Below are 17,126 nucleotides of genomic sequence, written 5' to 3'. Positions count from 1 at the left end.
TGGAGAGGGTGAGAGGAACAGTTTGACCTCACCTGTGTCACCCCTTCCACATGGCAGCACAGCTTAGTGCCAGGAGTGCCCTTTCTTAGTCCATGATTCAGAAATGAAGGAGAGATAAAGACTTTCCCAGACACAAAGGCTGAGGGAGTTCATCACCACTAGTTCTGCCATAAAAGAAATGCTGGAAGGAGTTCTTCATGCTGAAATAAAAGGGCACCTATTAGTAACATGAAAATGTATGAAAATATACAACACACTCGTAAAGGTAAGCGTATAATCAAATTAAGAATACTCTAATACTCTAAAATAGTGGTATAAGGTTGAAGGATAAGAGTATTAAAAAAAACTATAGCTACAATAATTTGTTCATGAATTTACAATGTAGAAAGAGGTACATTATACATCAAAACCCATAAAAGGTAGGGGGGGAGTAAAAGGGTAGAGTTTTTGTATATGATTAAAGTTAAGTTGTTATCAGCATAAAATACATTGTTATATCTATAAGATATTTTATGTAAGCCTCATGGTAACCACAAAGCAAAAACCTAAAGTAGATACACAAAAGGTAAAAGAAGGGACTCAAAGCACACCACTATAGAAAACCATGTTTACTAAGGAAGACAGTGAGAGAGGAAGAAAGGAACAAGGGAACTGCAAAAATAGCCAGAAAACTGTAAGATGGAATTAGTAATATCTTACCTATCAATAATCATGTTAAATGTAAATGGATTTGATTGGAGAATCAAAAGGCATAGATTGGTTGGATGGATTTAAAAAAACAAACAAACAAAAAAATAATATATGGTGCCTACCAGCATCTCACTTCAGTTTTGAGGTCACACATGGGCTCAAAGTGAAGAGATGGAAAAGATATTCCATGCAATTGGAAACCACAAGAGTACAGGGGTACCTATACTGATGTCAGACAAAATAGATGTTAAGCCAAAAATGGTAACTAGAGACAGAGAAGGTCATTATATAATGATAAATGGTTCAATTCATCAAGAAGATATAACAATCATAGATATATATGCACCCAACATTGGAGCACCTAAATGTATTAAGAAATACTAAAAGATCTGGAAGGAGAAATAGACAATAATAAAATAATCTTCAGGAACATCAGTACCCCACCTTCAACAATGGATAATCATCGGGACAGAATATCAACAAGGAAACATTGGACTTGAGCCGTACTTTAGACCCAGTGGACCTAACAGACATATTCAGAACATTCTATCTGAAAATAGCAGAATACACATTATTCTCAAGCACACAGAGAACATTCTCCAGGATAGACCATATGGTAGGTCACACAACAAGGTTTAACAAATTTAAGAAAATTAAAAACATACCAAGTATATTTTTTGACCGCAGTGGTATAACACTATAAATCAGTAACAGGAGGAAATTCAAAAATTCACAAACGTGGGCTTCCCTGGTGGCGCAGTGGTTGAGAGTCTGCCTGCCAATGCAGGGGACACGGGTTTGAGCCCTGGTCTGGGAGGATCCCACGTGCCGCGGAGCAACTGGGCCTGTGAGCTACAAGTACTGAGCCTGCGCGTCTGGAGCCTGTGCTCCGCAACAAGAGAGGCCGCGATAATGAGAGGCCCGCGCACCGCGATGAAGAGTGGCCCCCGCTTGCTGCAACTGGAGAGAGCCCTTGCGCAGAGACAAGGACCCAACACAGCCAAAAATAAATAAATAAATAAATAATCCCAAAGTTAAAAAAAAAAAAAATTCACAAATGTTTGGAAATTAAACAACACAGTCCTGAACAACCAATGGGTCAAAAAAAGAAATTAAAAAAAAAAAGAAAAGAAAACAACTGAAAAGAAATCAAAAAGGAAATTTAAAAATACCTTGAAACAAACAAAAATGAAAACACACCATACCAAAATCTACAAGATGCTGCAAAACCAATTCTAAGAGGGAAGTTAACAGTGATAAATGCCTATATTAAGAAAAAAGATCTCAAACAACCTAATTTTGTATCTCAGGGAACTAGAAAAAGAAGAACAAACTAAGCCCAACGATAGCAGAAGGAAGGAAATAACAAAGATCAGAGTAGAAATAAATGAAATAGAGACCAGAAAAACAATAGAAAAAGGTAAATGAAATTAAGGGCTGGTTTTTTGAAAAGATAAACCAAATGGACAAACCTTTAGCTAGACTAGGGGAAAAAGAAGGTTCATGTGAATTAAAATTAATAATGAAAGAGGAGACATTACACCTTATACCACAGAAAGGCAAAGGATTGTAAGAGCCTATGATGGATGTTTATATGCCAATATAACCTCGAAGAAATGGATAAATTCCTAGAAACATACAATCTATGAAGACTGAATCATGAAACAGAAACTCTGAACAGACCAATAACAAATAAGGAGATTGAATCAGAAATCAAAAGCTTCCCAGCAAAGCAAAGTCCAGGACCAAGTTGGCTTCACTGGTGAATTCCATCAAACGTTTAAAGAAGAATTAACACTAATCCTTCTCAAACTCTTACAAAACGTCAAAGAGGAAGCAAAACTCTCAAACTCATTTTACAAGGCCAGCATTACCCTGATACCAAAGCCAGATAAGGACATAACAAGAAAAGATAACTATAGGCCAGTATCCTTGATGAATATAGATGCAAAAATTTTCAACCAAATATTAGCAAACTGACGTTAACAGCACATTAAATGGGTCATACACCATGATCAAGTGGAGTGTATGCATAGAATTCAACATATGCAAATCAATTAATGAGGTACACCACTTAATAGAATGAAAGATAAAAATCATACAGTCATCTTAGCAGATGCAGAAAAACCATTTGACGAAGTACAGCATCCTTTCATGAGAAAAACTCTCAGCAAATTGGATATAGAAGGAACATACTGTAACATAATAAAGGCCATATATGGCAAGCCCACAGCTAATGTCATACTCAAAAAGCAAAAAGTTGAAAGCTTTTCTTTAAGATCAGATATTAGACAGGGGTGCCCACCATTACCACTCCTATTCAACATAGTAGTGGAAGTCCTAGCCAGAGCAATCAGGCAAGAGAAAGAAATAAAAGGTACCCAGTCAGAAAGGAAGAAGTAAAATTGTTTGTTTGCAGATAGGGTCTTATATGATATGATCTCCACCAAAAATGAATATAGATCCCCAGAACTTATTCATCTTCTTACTGGCAGATAATCCCCTTTGACCTAACCCCTCCAAGCCTTGGTAACCGCCACAGTCTACTCTGTTTCTATGACTTTGGCTGTTTTAGATTTCACATATAAGTGATATTATATAATATTTGTCTTTATCTGACTTACTTCACTTAGCATAAGGCCCTCAAGGTCCATCCATGTTGTTACAAATGGTCCAATTTTCTTCTTTTTCCATTGAGTGTGTGTGTATGTGTGTGTATCATATCTTTTTTCATTCATTTGTTAATGGACACTTAGGTCGTTTCCATATGTTGGCTATTATGAATAATGCTGCAGTGAACATGATAATACAGGTATCTCTTCAAGATAGTGATTTCATTTCCTTCAAATATATACCAGCAGTGGGATTTCTGGATCATACAGTAGTTTTATTTTTAATTTTTTTGAGGAACCTCCATACTGTTTTCCATGGTGGCTGCACCAGTTTACATTTCCACCAACAGTGCAGGAGGGTTCCCTTTCTCCACATCCTCACCAATACTTGTCTCTTGTCTTTTTGATGAGCCATTCTAATAGTTGTCAGGTGATATCTCATTGTGGTTTTGATTTGCATTTTCTGATGATAAGTGATGTTGAGCATCTTTTCATATGCTTTTTTGGCCATTTGAATGTCTTTGGAAAAATGTCTATGCAGATTCTCTGCCCATTTGTTAATCGGATTGTTTGTTTTTTTGCTATTTATTAGGTGTAGGAGTTATTTTTATATTCTTGATAGTAACACCTAATCAGATATATGATCTGTAAATATTTTTCTCCAGTTCCCATAGGTTGCTTTTGCACTCTGTTGATTGTGTCCTTTGATGCACAAAGTTTTTAAGTTTGATGTAGTCCCATTTATCTGTTTTTGTTTTGGTTGCCTGTGCTTTTGGTGTCATATCTAAGAAAAAATTGCCAAATCAAACATCATGAAGTTTTTCCCCCTGTGTTTTCTTTTAGAGTTTTATAGTTTGGGGTTTTAGGTTTAGGTCTTTAATCCATTTTGAATTAATTTTTGTGTATGGTATAAGATCAGAGCCCGCCCTCATTCTTTTGCAGGTGGGTATCCAGTTTTCCCAACACTGTTTTTTGAAGAGACTGTTCTTTCCTCTTTCAGTGGTCTTGGCATCCTTATCAAAGATCATTTGACTATATACACAAGGGTATTGAAAGGTGTATATTGAAGAAGTCTCCCTTTCACCCTTGCCCGTCATTCCCCCTCACCCCCTGTCCCCCAACAAATGTAGTTACTAGTATTAGTTTGGGGGGTTTTTTTGTTTTGTGGGGGTGAGGGAGGCTAGGTAATCTATTCACATGGTTCATATAACAATAAAATGTACCAAGCTATCCACTGAAAAAATTTGTTTCCACATCTGTCCTACTTCCCTCCTCCTTAGGTATGCCCTCCTCTATAGGGAAGTGTTTTTATTAGTTCCTTTTATAGTTTTCCAGTGTACATGAATCTATAGTGTTATCCTTCCCCTTTCTTTACACAAAAGGTAGCTAATATGCTGTGTACTCCTTCGGTAGTACCTTTTTTCCCCTCAAACTGGCAACATTTCCTGAAACTCTCTTCATAGCATGAACTTTCTTATTCTTTTGTATAGATGCAGAATATTTTATAGATGCAGAATATTGTGTAATTGTACCATTTTTAATCAATGCCAACCAATTAACTCTTTTGCAGTTATTAAAAATGCTGCAGTGAATAACTTGGAATGTGTTATTTCATAACTGGTCAAGTGTATTTGTAGGATGAGATTTCAATATTGATGTCTGTAGAGCTTGTACTAATTTATACTCTTACCGGCAGTATGAAATAGTACACAGTTTCATAGTAGGGATATGTTTTGGGTTTTTTTGTTTGTTTTTAATTTTGATCTTCATGGTTTTGTAGCTTGAGGCCAGGGAAGAAATGTTCATATATCATTTTTATTAGCAGTAGTGGTTATATTAGAGCATTTAACAACAGGAACTAAGCAGCAGAGAGACAAATAATGATTTGTATAAAGAACACATAAAATGACAGGTAACACTAACCTTGCCTTTCTTTCTACAGAGTTCCTGTGAACACATTTCTATCTAAACATGTTTTCAGTTGCTTTTGGTGCCTAGAAATTTGAATATGCATATAGGAATCGTAAAATTGAGAACTGCCACTGTCAGTCATTACAGGTTTATGTTATTTTAATGTTTTAGAAACACATGCAAGATTTTACCGATTCATTAAAGGTATTGTTAGGAGCCCATGCTATTTTTTTTAATATGTATTGGGGAAATGGCTTGCCGTATTTTAAGTGTCTTGCATTAGTTGACTAAAATTTGTGATCTCATCACACCCAAAGCTCTTCCTTCTGAGATGGCCTAGCGATTCCCTTTATAAATGTGGTTTGAATTTTATATGTTCCCATAACAACTTTGTAAAGCTCCTTTTGCCCTTACAAGTTAGACAACAGGGTTTTTTTCCTCCAACAGATACAGAATTATACTTTTTCCCATTCAAATGACAAGACTTGCTTTATTTTAGTACAAGAGAATTGGTTATAGATACTGTAAAACAAACCGCTTCCCATTCTCCTTACCCCAAAGCATTCTGAGGCATAAAACTGAATGGCGGTGGTAGCTAACGGACCCGTTTCAGTATGCACATGTCTATGCACGTGCACAGATGTGCAGTGGTTCCTCTCGATAGTGAATCCTGTCCATGTGGTAATACTACTCTGTATTTCTCACAGTTGTTCCATTTCTAGCCCACAATCAAAAAGCAGGATGGTTTGATGGCAACAGTGGAACTGTCATCTTCAGCATAAGGTTTGAGAATGACCATTGTGAAGGTAGCAGATTAAACTACACTCTAATGTCACTTAGAGAAGAGTTTATTAGTATATTATTTAGATGTGCTATATGTGTTCTCTTGGCCATTCATTAAAACTGTCTCATTAACTGAGAAATAATTAATTCCTCCTCTATTCTCAGTTTCCAGTAGTACTTGCCAGAAGCTTATATCACCAAAGTGTTTTTCACTAAAATATTTTTTTTTCTTATAGCACAAGGGTTACAAAGAAGAAAAGAGAAATGTTATATGCTGTTGAAAATAATATAATAGGTTTGGATGCTACTTTTTTTTGTAGATATTAAAAACATTTTTTTTTAATTGAATGAAAGATTCTTTAAATTCTGTAGTGCTTTGCAATTTCCAAAAGTTTTCCTGCCATAACAAAATACCACAGACTGGGTGACTTAAATAACAGAAATTTACCTCCTCATAGTTCTGGAGACTGGAAGTCCAAGATCAAGCTGCCAGTAAAGTTGGTTTCTGGTGAGACCTCTCTTCCCAGCTTATAGATGACCACCTTCTGTGTCCACACATGGCATTTTCTCTGTGCATGCACACCACTGGTGTCTTTTTATAAGGACACCAGCCCTATTGGATTAGGGCTCTCTTATGACCTCATTTAAATTTAATTACCTCCTTGAAGGATCTATCTCCAAATACAACCACATTAAGGGTTCAGTCTTCAAAATGTAAATTTTGGGGGAACACAATTCAGTCCACAGTAGTAATCCATAATGTCCAACAATGAGCAAAGAGGTATCCTAGGAGAGATATCCTAGGAGTAGTACTTTGATAGAGACTTAGAACAGGCAACTGAAACATTTGTTGTCTAAAACTGGGGGAGGTAAAGGCATGAAGGGCTGGCTTACACGTCTTCACAAGCGTGTGCTCGCACTCAGCATGGGGTAAGGACACCCCATGTGGGTGTGACCAAGGGAGGGTCTTCAACAGATAGATTCCTTCACTTTTCAGAAGAATCTGGGGAAGAAGAGGTGCGAGAAGATGCTGGTATGACTATACAGTTTCCCCCACAACACCTCAACTTCCTTTTATTCCTACCTGATTCAGTGGTTCCAGGACCAGGGCTGCAGTTGCAGGGGCCAGAAGCAGGGGTGATTCCTAAGCAAGAAACCTTAACTGTACTTTTAAACTTTTACATCAGGATTCCTAAAGGCCTAATGTGATAGATTGTGCGTTCACCCCATCTGGCAAACTTGGGGTTGACAGTGAATACAGCTGTATTACCTAGTGGTTGAGATAGACCACTAGTTCAGTACCTATGGAATGATACCCTATGTAAATGGGAGTGGGCTGAAGGGGAAGCATTTGCTAGATGGTATTGCTGCTGGCAATCTGGACCAGCACAGTAGCCAAACCTATTGTCCCTTCCTGTCCCTTCCAAAGGTGGAAAAGTTAAAATTCAATGAGAAATGGAGAGAAGCTCCCAAGACTGAACCAGGAAGAAATAGAAGATGTGAACAGACCAAGTAATGAAATTGAATAATTTAAAAACTCCCAGAAAACAGAAGTCCAGAACCAGATGGCTTTACAGGTGAATTCTATGAAACATTTAGAGAAGAGTTAATACCTATCCTTCTCAAACTATTCCAAAAATTGCAGAGGAAGGAACACTTCCAAAGTCGTCCTGTGAGGGCATCATCACCCTGAAACCAAAACCAGACAAAGATATCACAAAAAAAGAAAATTACAGACCAATATCACTGATGAACACAGATACAAAAATCCTCAACAAAATACTAGCCAGTCGAATCCAACAATACATTAAAGGATCATACACCATGATCAAAAGGGATTTGTCTCAGGGATGCAAGGATTTTTCAGTATCCACAAATCAGTCAGTGTGATACACCACATTAACAAATTGAAGAATAAAAACCATATGATCATCTCAGTAGATGCCAAAAAAGATTTTGATAAAATTCAGTATCCATTTATGGTAAAAACTCTCCAGAAAGTGGACATAGAGTGAACGAACATACCTCAACATAATAAAGGCCAAGTATGACAAACCCACAGCTAACATCATACTCAACGGTGAAAAGCTGAAAGCATTCCCTCTGAGATCAGGAACAAGACAAGGATGTCCTTCTCGCCACTTTTATTCAACATAGTTTTGGAAGTCTTAGCCACAGCAATCAGAGAAGAAAAAGAAATAAAAGGAATCCAAACTGAAAAGGAAGTAAAACTGTCACTGTTTGTTTGTGTGTTTTTTTTTTTTTTGGCTGCGTTGGGTCTTCGTTGCTGCGCTCAGGCTTTCTCTAGTTACGGCAAGTGGGGGCTACTCTTGGTTGCGGTGCACGGGCGTCTCATTGCGGTGGCTTCTCGTTGCAGAGCACAGGCTCTAGGCACGTGGGCTTCAGTAGTTGTGGCACACGGGCGCAGTAGTTGTGACTCGCGGGTTCTAGAGCACAGGCTCAGTAGTTGTGGTGCACAGAATTAGTTGCTCCACGGCATGTGGGATCTTCCCAGACGAGGGATCGAACCCATGTCCCCTGCATTGGCAGGTGGATTCTTAACCACTGCGCCACCAGGGAAGTCCCATAACTGTCACTGTCTACAGATGACATGATACTGTACACAGAAAGTCCTAAAGGCTACCCGAGAACTACTAGAGCTCAGTAATGAATTTGGTAAAGTATCAGGATACAAAATTAATATACAGAAATCTGTTGCATTTCTGTACACTAACAGCAAAGTATCAGAAAGAGAGATTAAGGAAATAATCCTATTTACCATCACATCAAAAAGAATGGATGCTACTTTTAATGTTTTTAGTTTGATACTGAGTGAATTGGTTAAAGTTTTAAGGTTGGTAGGATCATGCAGAGCAAGCATGGACTGATAAGAAACAATAGGATCTGGAGACCAAGGCTTCAGAACATATAAAATAGCAGACAGTTGGCAGTGTCAAGCGTAAGCTGTTCTGGAAACAGTGAGGGTTGGGCCAGGGACAGTGGCCCTAGGATAACCGTGAGTTCTGCTGGTGTGTGGGATGAAGTCAGGCCATATAAATTATGTGAATTGTTGTAGGTAGGTAGGTGGAATCTTCAGGTTTAGTGGGAAAGATCAGTAAATGCCCAAGTTAGGTGACATTAAATTAAGAATATTATTCACAGGACAAACCTGGGTAACCAAAGACATTTAAAATATCACTCGTGCCCCAGAGTGCCTTACAGTGACTGAGCCAGTCATCTGGTGTGTCTGGGTGCCTGGGGTGTATTAACCAGCAAGAGTCCTGCCAAATTGCCTGTCAGTTAATACAGCAGAACATTTGAAGATTCATACTGTTCATATAAATAGAGAAAAGGCAGGCCTTACAGTAAACTAATTTACTCCTGATGTTGCCAGATACTGCCCTCCATATTTAGTGATGCTCCACATAATTGCCAAAACCTTTCCAAAGAAAGCTTAATGTGAAGGGGTAAACATTAGATACCAATACCGAAAGATTTTACTGAGGAGGAGAGGTTGTTAAGGTAGAAAGTAGAACGTATGTGAGGGTTGGAACTATTTAAAAATATGTATATGACTTTCTGCAATGAAAGTTCCCTTGAACATTTCATCTTTCTCCACTTTTCATTTAGACTAGTTTTTTTGTAATTGGTGAGGGTCCTCAGGTTCATTTGTTTGAATAACAGCTGTGTTGTGGTTTTCGCAATACCATCATCCCTGTGTATCCTTGGGAGACTGGTTCCAGGAGACCCGCTGATACCAACATCTGTCAATACTCAGGTTCCCTGTATAAAATGATGTAGGATGAATACAGTTGAGTTTCACAGCCCTGGATATGGGAAGGTCGACGGTACAGTTGTAGTAGTTGACTACTTTTCCTGCCCTCTTAAACTCCTTTAGTCACTAGTAAAGAGTACACAATGAATTTAGAGCCCAAACTTGACTTTGGATAAAGTTTACTAATGCCCTTACTTCTAAATTTAAGTAATTGATTATTTTTAAAAAGTCACCAGATTTGTTTTTTAGTAAGCCCATTTTTCTGATTAATGAGGCGGAGTCTAGGGTAACTTATACAGTCATGATATAGAAAAGTTATGTTCTCTCTGTTGTGTTTGTTACCACTAGAGATTTTTTCCCCCATAAAAAGGGAGGCCAGTAATCTCTTTCTTTGATTCAGATTTTAAAATTGTAAAAGAAGCTTGGTGCAAAATCATTACAGACCTATGTTTGGAAGTGAAAATATTTTATGACTAGGGAAAAGAGTTTATATTCACTTGTCTTTTGTTCAGTAGCTATTGTGTATTTATCTTTGAATTTCCAATTTGCTGTCATAAACATTTTTAAGTTTATATGCTACTTGCCAAATTTTCACTAAAATGAATTTCTCAATATTTGGGAACTTTAAATACAAAGAATCTCTGTATGCTTTTCTTATGTTCATTCTTTAAAAAGCAAATCCAACCACTGAAAAAAAGTTTTTCCTTATTTCTTTATGTATAAAAACTTCTGAAATAATTTTTTTGTGTAAACTTCTTGTGAGGTCAGGAACTATTAGGATCATATTTCAGATATAGAAAGGACCTTTGTAATTAATCATGATGGTTTATTAAAATCTATAATCCTATTAAAAATTCACAGTAGGTTTTGAAGTACTATTATGAAGTAATATTATGTTATAAGGACTAGATATCTCTTAAAAATGTAAGTTTAATCTTTCGTTTGTATTTTTTCAAATACTAATTTTAGTTTTTTCATTGACTTTTGATTAATTACAAATTAAGTTACAAATTAATCATTTATGTTCTTTATCAGTGCATTCTTTTTTAACTAATAATATTTGTTAGAGCAGTTGTAGTTTTATAGACAAATTGAGTGGGCGGTGCAGAGAGTTCTTCCTGTGTCCTCCCTCTTCCTACAGTTTCTGCTATTATTAACATATTGCATTAGTGTGGTACATTTGTTACAGATTATGAGCCAATATTGATACATTATTATTAGCTGAAGACCATAGTATATATGGTTCACTACTTGTGTTGTATATTCTGTGGGTTTTGACAATGTGTAATGACATGTATCCACCGTTTTCCTCAAACTCAGAGGTTGCTTCCTCAGCCGTATCCAGTCTACTAATCAGCCCATCAAAGACATTCTTCATTTTTCTTACTGTGTTTTTGATCTCTAGCATTTCTTTTTACTTTTTTCTTAGAATTTTCCATCTCTCTGTTTACATTGCCCATCTGTTCCTGCATGCTGTCTGCTTTATCCATTAGAGCTCTCAGCATATTTATCATAGTTGTTTTAAATTCCCAGTTTGATAAATCCAGCATCCCTGCCATGTCTGGTTTGGATGCTTGCTCTGTCTCTTCAAGTTGTGTTTTTTGCCTTTTGGGATGCCTTGTAATTTTTTTCTTGGTAGCCAGACATGATGTACCCAGTGAAAGGAACTGCTGTAAACAGGCCTTTAGAGATGTGGCAGTGAGATGTGGGGAGGGAAGCCTTCTGTATTCCTATGATTAGGTCTCAGTTTGTTAGTGAGCCTATGGCTCTGGACTGTGAACTTGACAAATGTTTCTCGGGTTTCTTTCTCCCTCCCTAGGTGGGACAGGATGGCTGGAGTGGGCTGGAGTTGGGTGTTTCCCTTCCTTGGGTCAGTTAGGCTCTGGTTATTAACTAGTTTCTCCTGAGGGCAGGCCTTATTAAGAACAGACTGCTTTGGGTATTTCAAATTGTTTCATTTCTCCTCCCCCTACCAGAAGCCAGAGGGGATTCTTCTCTCATATTTACTGTGGAAACCTGGTCGAGCTCCTGGAGGAAATCTCACAATATTGTGGGGATCCCCCTATGACTGGGTCCCCCTGGAGTTTTTAACTCTCAAGAGTTGTCCCCGCTGAGGTTTTCCTACCCTCGCACTGATTCCCATGCGGTTTCCACTTGTGAGTCTCTGTTTCAATCAGCTGCAGCTCCCTGTGTTCTCCTGTTGATCTCTCCAATCTTGGGGGCATTGCTTTGCTCTGTGTTCTCTGCAAGGGAAGCCAACTAACCCTTTTTATGGTATGTTGAAACATACATTTGAAATGAATCTTTTATTTCACCTTAGAAAAAAAAGGCTTTGAAAAAAATTACTATTAGAATATGGTTAATTGTAAAGACCTAGAAAATACCTAGAATTCCTAGCAGATTTTTACTTTAGAATATAGGGATCACAATACAATAAGAGCTAAATTATTGAGTCTTTACCCTTTACCACACACAGTTCTAGATGCTTACAAGCCATTAATTTATTTAATCCTCACAGCAATCTTGTTATGTAAGGTATTTTTATTATCCCCATTTTACAGATGAGGAAACCAAGAGTTAGAGAAATTACAAAACTTGCCCAAGGTTTTACAGACTAGCACGTGGCAGAGCTGGGATTTGACCACCATATTTCCTTGTGAGCTCACGCTTTAAAATAAGAGCTAGATTTGGAGGAAAGGATACTTTGTAAATGATTAGTTGATTTTTTTTTAAGTTTTTAAGTCATTGATTATACTAATAGTACCCCCTCCCCCCCTTTGGAGGAGTGGGTATATTTGTGAAATCAAAGAAAGTGTTTCTTTTTCAGTTTTAAGAATTACTAATTTCACTGGTTTCTGGAAAGGAATTGAGGGTATAAAATAGTGTAACTTGATCCCCAAGTAAATTGCTTACATAGAATTCAGAGTTATGTATTCAGACTGACCAGCATTTAAGATTTCCTTGTTTAGTCTTTGGTTTTCAATTGAAGCAGCTTCCCCTCCTTACCCCGTTATGTCCTAAAGCCCTCTAATGTTTTACATAATACATTTAAGTGTGTGAATAATAACACCATGTAATTTATCTGATTTATGTAATCAAAAGGTTTTACAAATTTCAACACTGATAGTCTTATTACCAGAAAAGGAATAGATAGATGATTAACTCTAAAACGCCCCCTTATAAAACAGAAGTGATTCAGCCTAGCGTACAGTAAGGCTACCTTCCTGCCTGTGCTTCCACTTTGTCACTCAAGTACAGACCACTTCCCCAGGAGAGTTTGTTTGGGTTTGTCTTGTTAGTTCTTGCCTTAAGGAAGTACACTTGGTTTTCTCCTTCATGGGTTAGATTAGAAAAAACCTCTTCTTTTTTAAGCAGTTTGAAACTATGGTAATAGAATGGGGCGTTAATGGGTTTTCTTTGTAACCTCCAAACAGAGCAACATTTTGCAGATGTCGTACTTAGTGAAGAATTTCTCAACCTTGGCATTGAACAAGTGTGCAGCTTAATCTCGAGTGACAAACTTACCATTTCTTCAGAAGAGAAGGTAAGTGTATTTTTCTTTTTCCAGTGTACAGTGATATAGTATTTTTCCTTTCTTTCGCTTTGTTTTTTAACTTTGTGATCCTGTATGTGTAGTGGCAGCCAGTGATCTTTGATCTGGAAGTTGAGAAACTCCACTAGTTGACTTGTTGATTGTGTAAATAACTGTGTTCTCATTCCTTAGGAGCTTCCCTAAATGGTTAGACACCAGAGTTTTGTGCTTGACCCCACAGCAAGAGCTTGCATACATTGAACTATCTGAAACAGAGGGCCTTTGGGGAACTGGGTTTCTTCTCACAGCTAGATACCTGGAAAAATTGTGATCTAAACATAATATTCTCAGACTTCCCTGGTGGCACAGTGGTTAAGAATCCGCCTGCCAATGCGGGGGACACGGGTTCAAGCCCTGGTCCGGGAAGATCCCACATGCCATGGAGCAACTAGCCCGTGCGCCACAACTACTGAGCCTGCGCTCAAGAGCCCATGAGCCAAAACTACTGAGCCCGTGTGCCACAACTACTGAAGCCTGCATGCCTAGAGCCCGTGCTCCTCAACAAGAGAAGCCACCGCAATGAGAAGCCCACACACCGCAACAAAGAGTAGCCCCCGCTCAACACTACTAGAGAAAGGCCGCATGCAACAACGAAGACCCGACGCAGCCAAAAATAAATTAATTAATTAATAAAAAGAAGCCACTTTAAAAATAAATAAATAAATAAACATAATATTCTCAAACCAAAGTAATTTCACCATCATGTGAGTTGGACAAAGTCACCCAGGTGACAAAGTTTAGCTAGTTCCAGACTGACCTCTTCCTTCAGATGTGCCCCTGCAGCTTACATCCCACCCTCCCCATGTGTCCTTCCCCCCTTCCAGAGCCCTGTGCAGCTGCTTTGTCTGGTTGTAGCCTGTCTCTCCGAAGTTGGGGTTGCCTTTTTCAGCCACCTGCACCTTTTGTATCGGTGGAAGGAGAAGCTTCTCAGTGGGTTTTATTCTTTGGGTAGGTTTTGTAGCTTGTGGGAATCGGGGCAAAAGCTTATGAACCTGCAGTGTTTGGAGGAAGTGAAACTTGAGTTTTTCCTTTGTGTGATTCGTTGTATAAACTTTGTTGTTCTTTTCCTCAAGGATATTCATACTGCTTGGGGGCAAAAAGACACATTTCTTATAATATTTACCAAATAAAAAAATATGTGAAAGTGGTTGTGAAATGTATAATCTTAACACCCCAGAAATATAGAGGAGAGGAAGACACTACTATTCATGTTTAATAGATGTGTGTTGAGTGCCTACTGTGTACCAGACACTGCCATGGAGTCCTCCATACAAGAAGATTGACAAAATAAAATCCTTTACTCATGACTACAGGGACAACCAGTGGGGTAATGAATGATCACAGAATGCTGTAGGGGGTCCAGAAGGAGCCTTTAATCATTCCTTGGATACAGATTGGAGTTCAGTGTGGCTCAGATATATGATCCAAGTTTTTAAAAGTGCGTATGAGTTTGCCAGGGAAACAAGGATGGGTGGGAAGGAGAAGGGCAGCCCAGGTAGAGGGAACAGAATATGTAAGTGTAAAGAGCTGTGAAAGAATGATTGCATTCTTTTAGTTCAGTACAATTAGAGTTTATAGTATGTTTGGCACAGTAGTAGGAGATAAGGTGGGAAGATGACATAAAATACCTTCTCAGCCATGTTAAAGAAAATTGACTTGGACTTCCCTGGTGGTGCAGTGGATAGGAATCTGCCTGCCAGTGCAGGGGACACGGATTCAAGCCCTGGTCCGGGAAGATCCCACATGCAGCAGAGCAGCTAAGCCCGTGCACCACAACTACTAAGCCTGCTTTCTAAACCCTGCATGACACGATTACTGAGCCCGTGTGCCACAACTACTGAAGCCCGCGCACCTAGAGCCCATGCTCCACAGCAAGAGAAGCCACAACAAGAAGCCCGTGCACCGCAATGAAGAGTAGCCCCTGCTCGCCACAGCTAGAGAAAGCCCACGCACAGCAACGAAGACCCAACACAGCCAAAAATAAATAAAATTTTTTTTAAAAAATTGACTTTATCCTGGTAATGAAGAGCCTCTGAGGGGTTCTAATCAGTAGAAGAGTGCCATGATAATGCCTTCACTGTAGAAATGTCACGGAGGCTGTTCTGGTTTTCTACTGCTGCATAACAACCACCCCAAAATGTAGGGACATAAAACAACCATGTCGTTATGCTCACAGCCTGTGGGCAGAATTCATGCAGGGCACATAGGGACAGCTTGTCTCTGCTCTGCAGTGCCTGGGGCTTCAGCTGGGTTGGCTTGACAGGTGGTATTATTCTACTGAAGCCACATACCCAAGGCTTCAGTCCCTCTGCACGTGGCATCTTATGTTTCTGGAACACCCAGGATGGTTCCTTCACTCACTTACCTGGCTCCTGGGCCAGGTATTGGTTGGTATCTCACCCTCCCCACCCCCCCTTCCTCTCTATGACTGGCTTGGGTCTCATAGCATCTCATCTCCAGTAATCAGACTTTTTACATGACACCTGGCTTCCCCCTAATGAACATTTCAAGAGACCAGAGGCAGCTTATGACCCAGCTTCAGAAACGCCACAGCACTGCCTCCACAACCTTCTGTTGGTTACACAGGGCCAGCTTAGATTCCTGTGGGAGGTTACTACATAAGGTGTGGATACCAGAGAAGTGGTTTATTAGGGACCATTTTTGGCGACTAGCTCCAAAGTGGTGGTGTGCAGAATGGACCAAAAATGGGGTGAGGGTCAGATAGGAGGATGTTGAAGTTACCAGTGAGCAATAGGATCTGGTATAGGGTGGTAGAAAGAGGGGTGGAGAAGAGAAGACAGAGCTGAGAAATAGTTAGCAGATAGAATTGACAGGACCCTCTTTATCTTCTAGCATCTGGCACATAGAGGTACTTGGTGACTGAATGAATTAAAGAGGCTCATTAATTATAATGTAGATTATTTTTAGCTTCTTGCTCTATACCTGCATCAAAATAACCTATTTATTGCTTCCCAGTTATTCATTTACATATCATCAAACATTTTCTACAACCCTTTAAAGATTACTGTGTTGTATATTCATCAGTCTGGAAGGAAATTATGTAGTCAAATACCGTCTTCATAATAGCTTATTAGCTTTCTCATAGGTATATGTTGTAATGCCCTTATTATTTTGATTATTTTTAATATAAAATATTATATTTTAATACATTCTACTGTTGTGACAAAAGAGAGTTAATCTATTCTGCAGATCCTTGATTTAGAAGTATATGGTCCAACATTTGTTTGTAAACCCAAAGAAAAAGCCAAAAAATGAGTTGTTGCTAAGAGTACATGATTTTCATTCCAGATATCACTTTGCTTTATTATTTTGGGTACTTTATTCAAAAGGGACTTTAGATTTAAATCTAGGTAAGTAGAACCAAATTCAATTTGGAAAGGTTGTCAACAATGAATTAGATCATATATCATCAAATTATCACCGCTACCACTCAAGTTCAAGAAGATTAGATAATGTACTTCATGAAATACGTAGTAAATACCCAGCAAAAAGTACTCACTAAATACGTAAAGGTACTAAAGTATTTATTAAAGTACCTACTAAATTAAAAGTAGATCTACCATATGATCCAGCAGTCCCACTTCTGAGTATTTATCCAAAGGAAATAGAAACAGAATCTTGAAGAGATATCTGTATTGCTGTGTTGGCTGCAGCATTTTTCACAATAACCAAGATGTGGAAACAACCTGAATGAATGGATAGAGAGGTGCTATATACACACAATGGAATATTACTCAGCCAT

The 17,126-nt window shown here is 38.5% G+C and overlaps 1 protein-coding gene across 2 annotated transcripts in view; it reads left to right on the top strand.

The window, feature by feature from the left end:
- Nucleotides 1-17,126, top strand: part of KLHL2 (kelch like family member 2) — a 126,615-nt gene that overhangs the window by 86,715 nt on the left and 22,774 nt on the right. For both annotated transcript variants that reach the window (XM_059923973.1, XM_059923974.1), the window contains one exon: nucleotides 13,206-13,315. In XM_059923973.1, coding sequence (XP_059779956.1) covers nucleotides 13,206-13,315 — 110 coding nt within the window. The remainder of the gene's footprint in view (nucleotides 1-13,205; nucleotides 13,316-17,126) is intronic.

Source organism: Balaenoptera ricei, chromosome 5 (assembly GCF_028023285.1).
Source record: "Balaenoptera ricei isolate mBalRic1 chromosome 5, mBalRic1.hap2, whole genome shotgun sequence".
Classification (NCBI taxonomy): domain Eukaryota; kingdom Metazoa; phylum Chordata; class Mammalia; order Artiodactyla; family Balaenopteridae; genus Balaenoptera; species Balaenoptera ricei.
The sequence above is the reverse complement of the archived record's forward strand: the minus strand, read 5'-3'. Positions and strand labels throughout refer to the sequence as shown.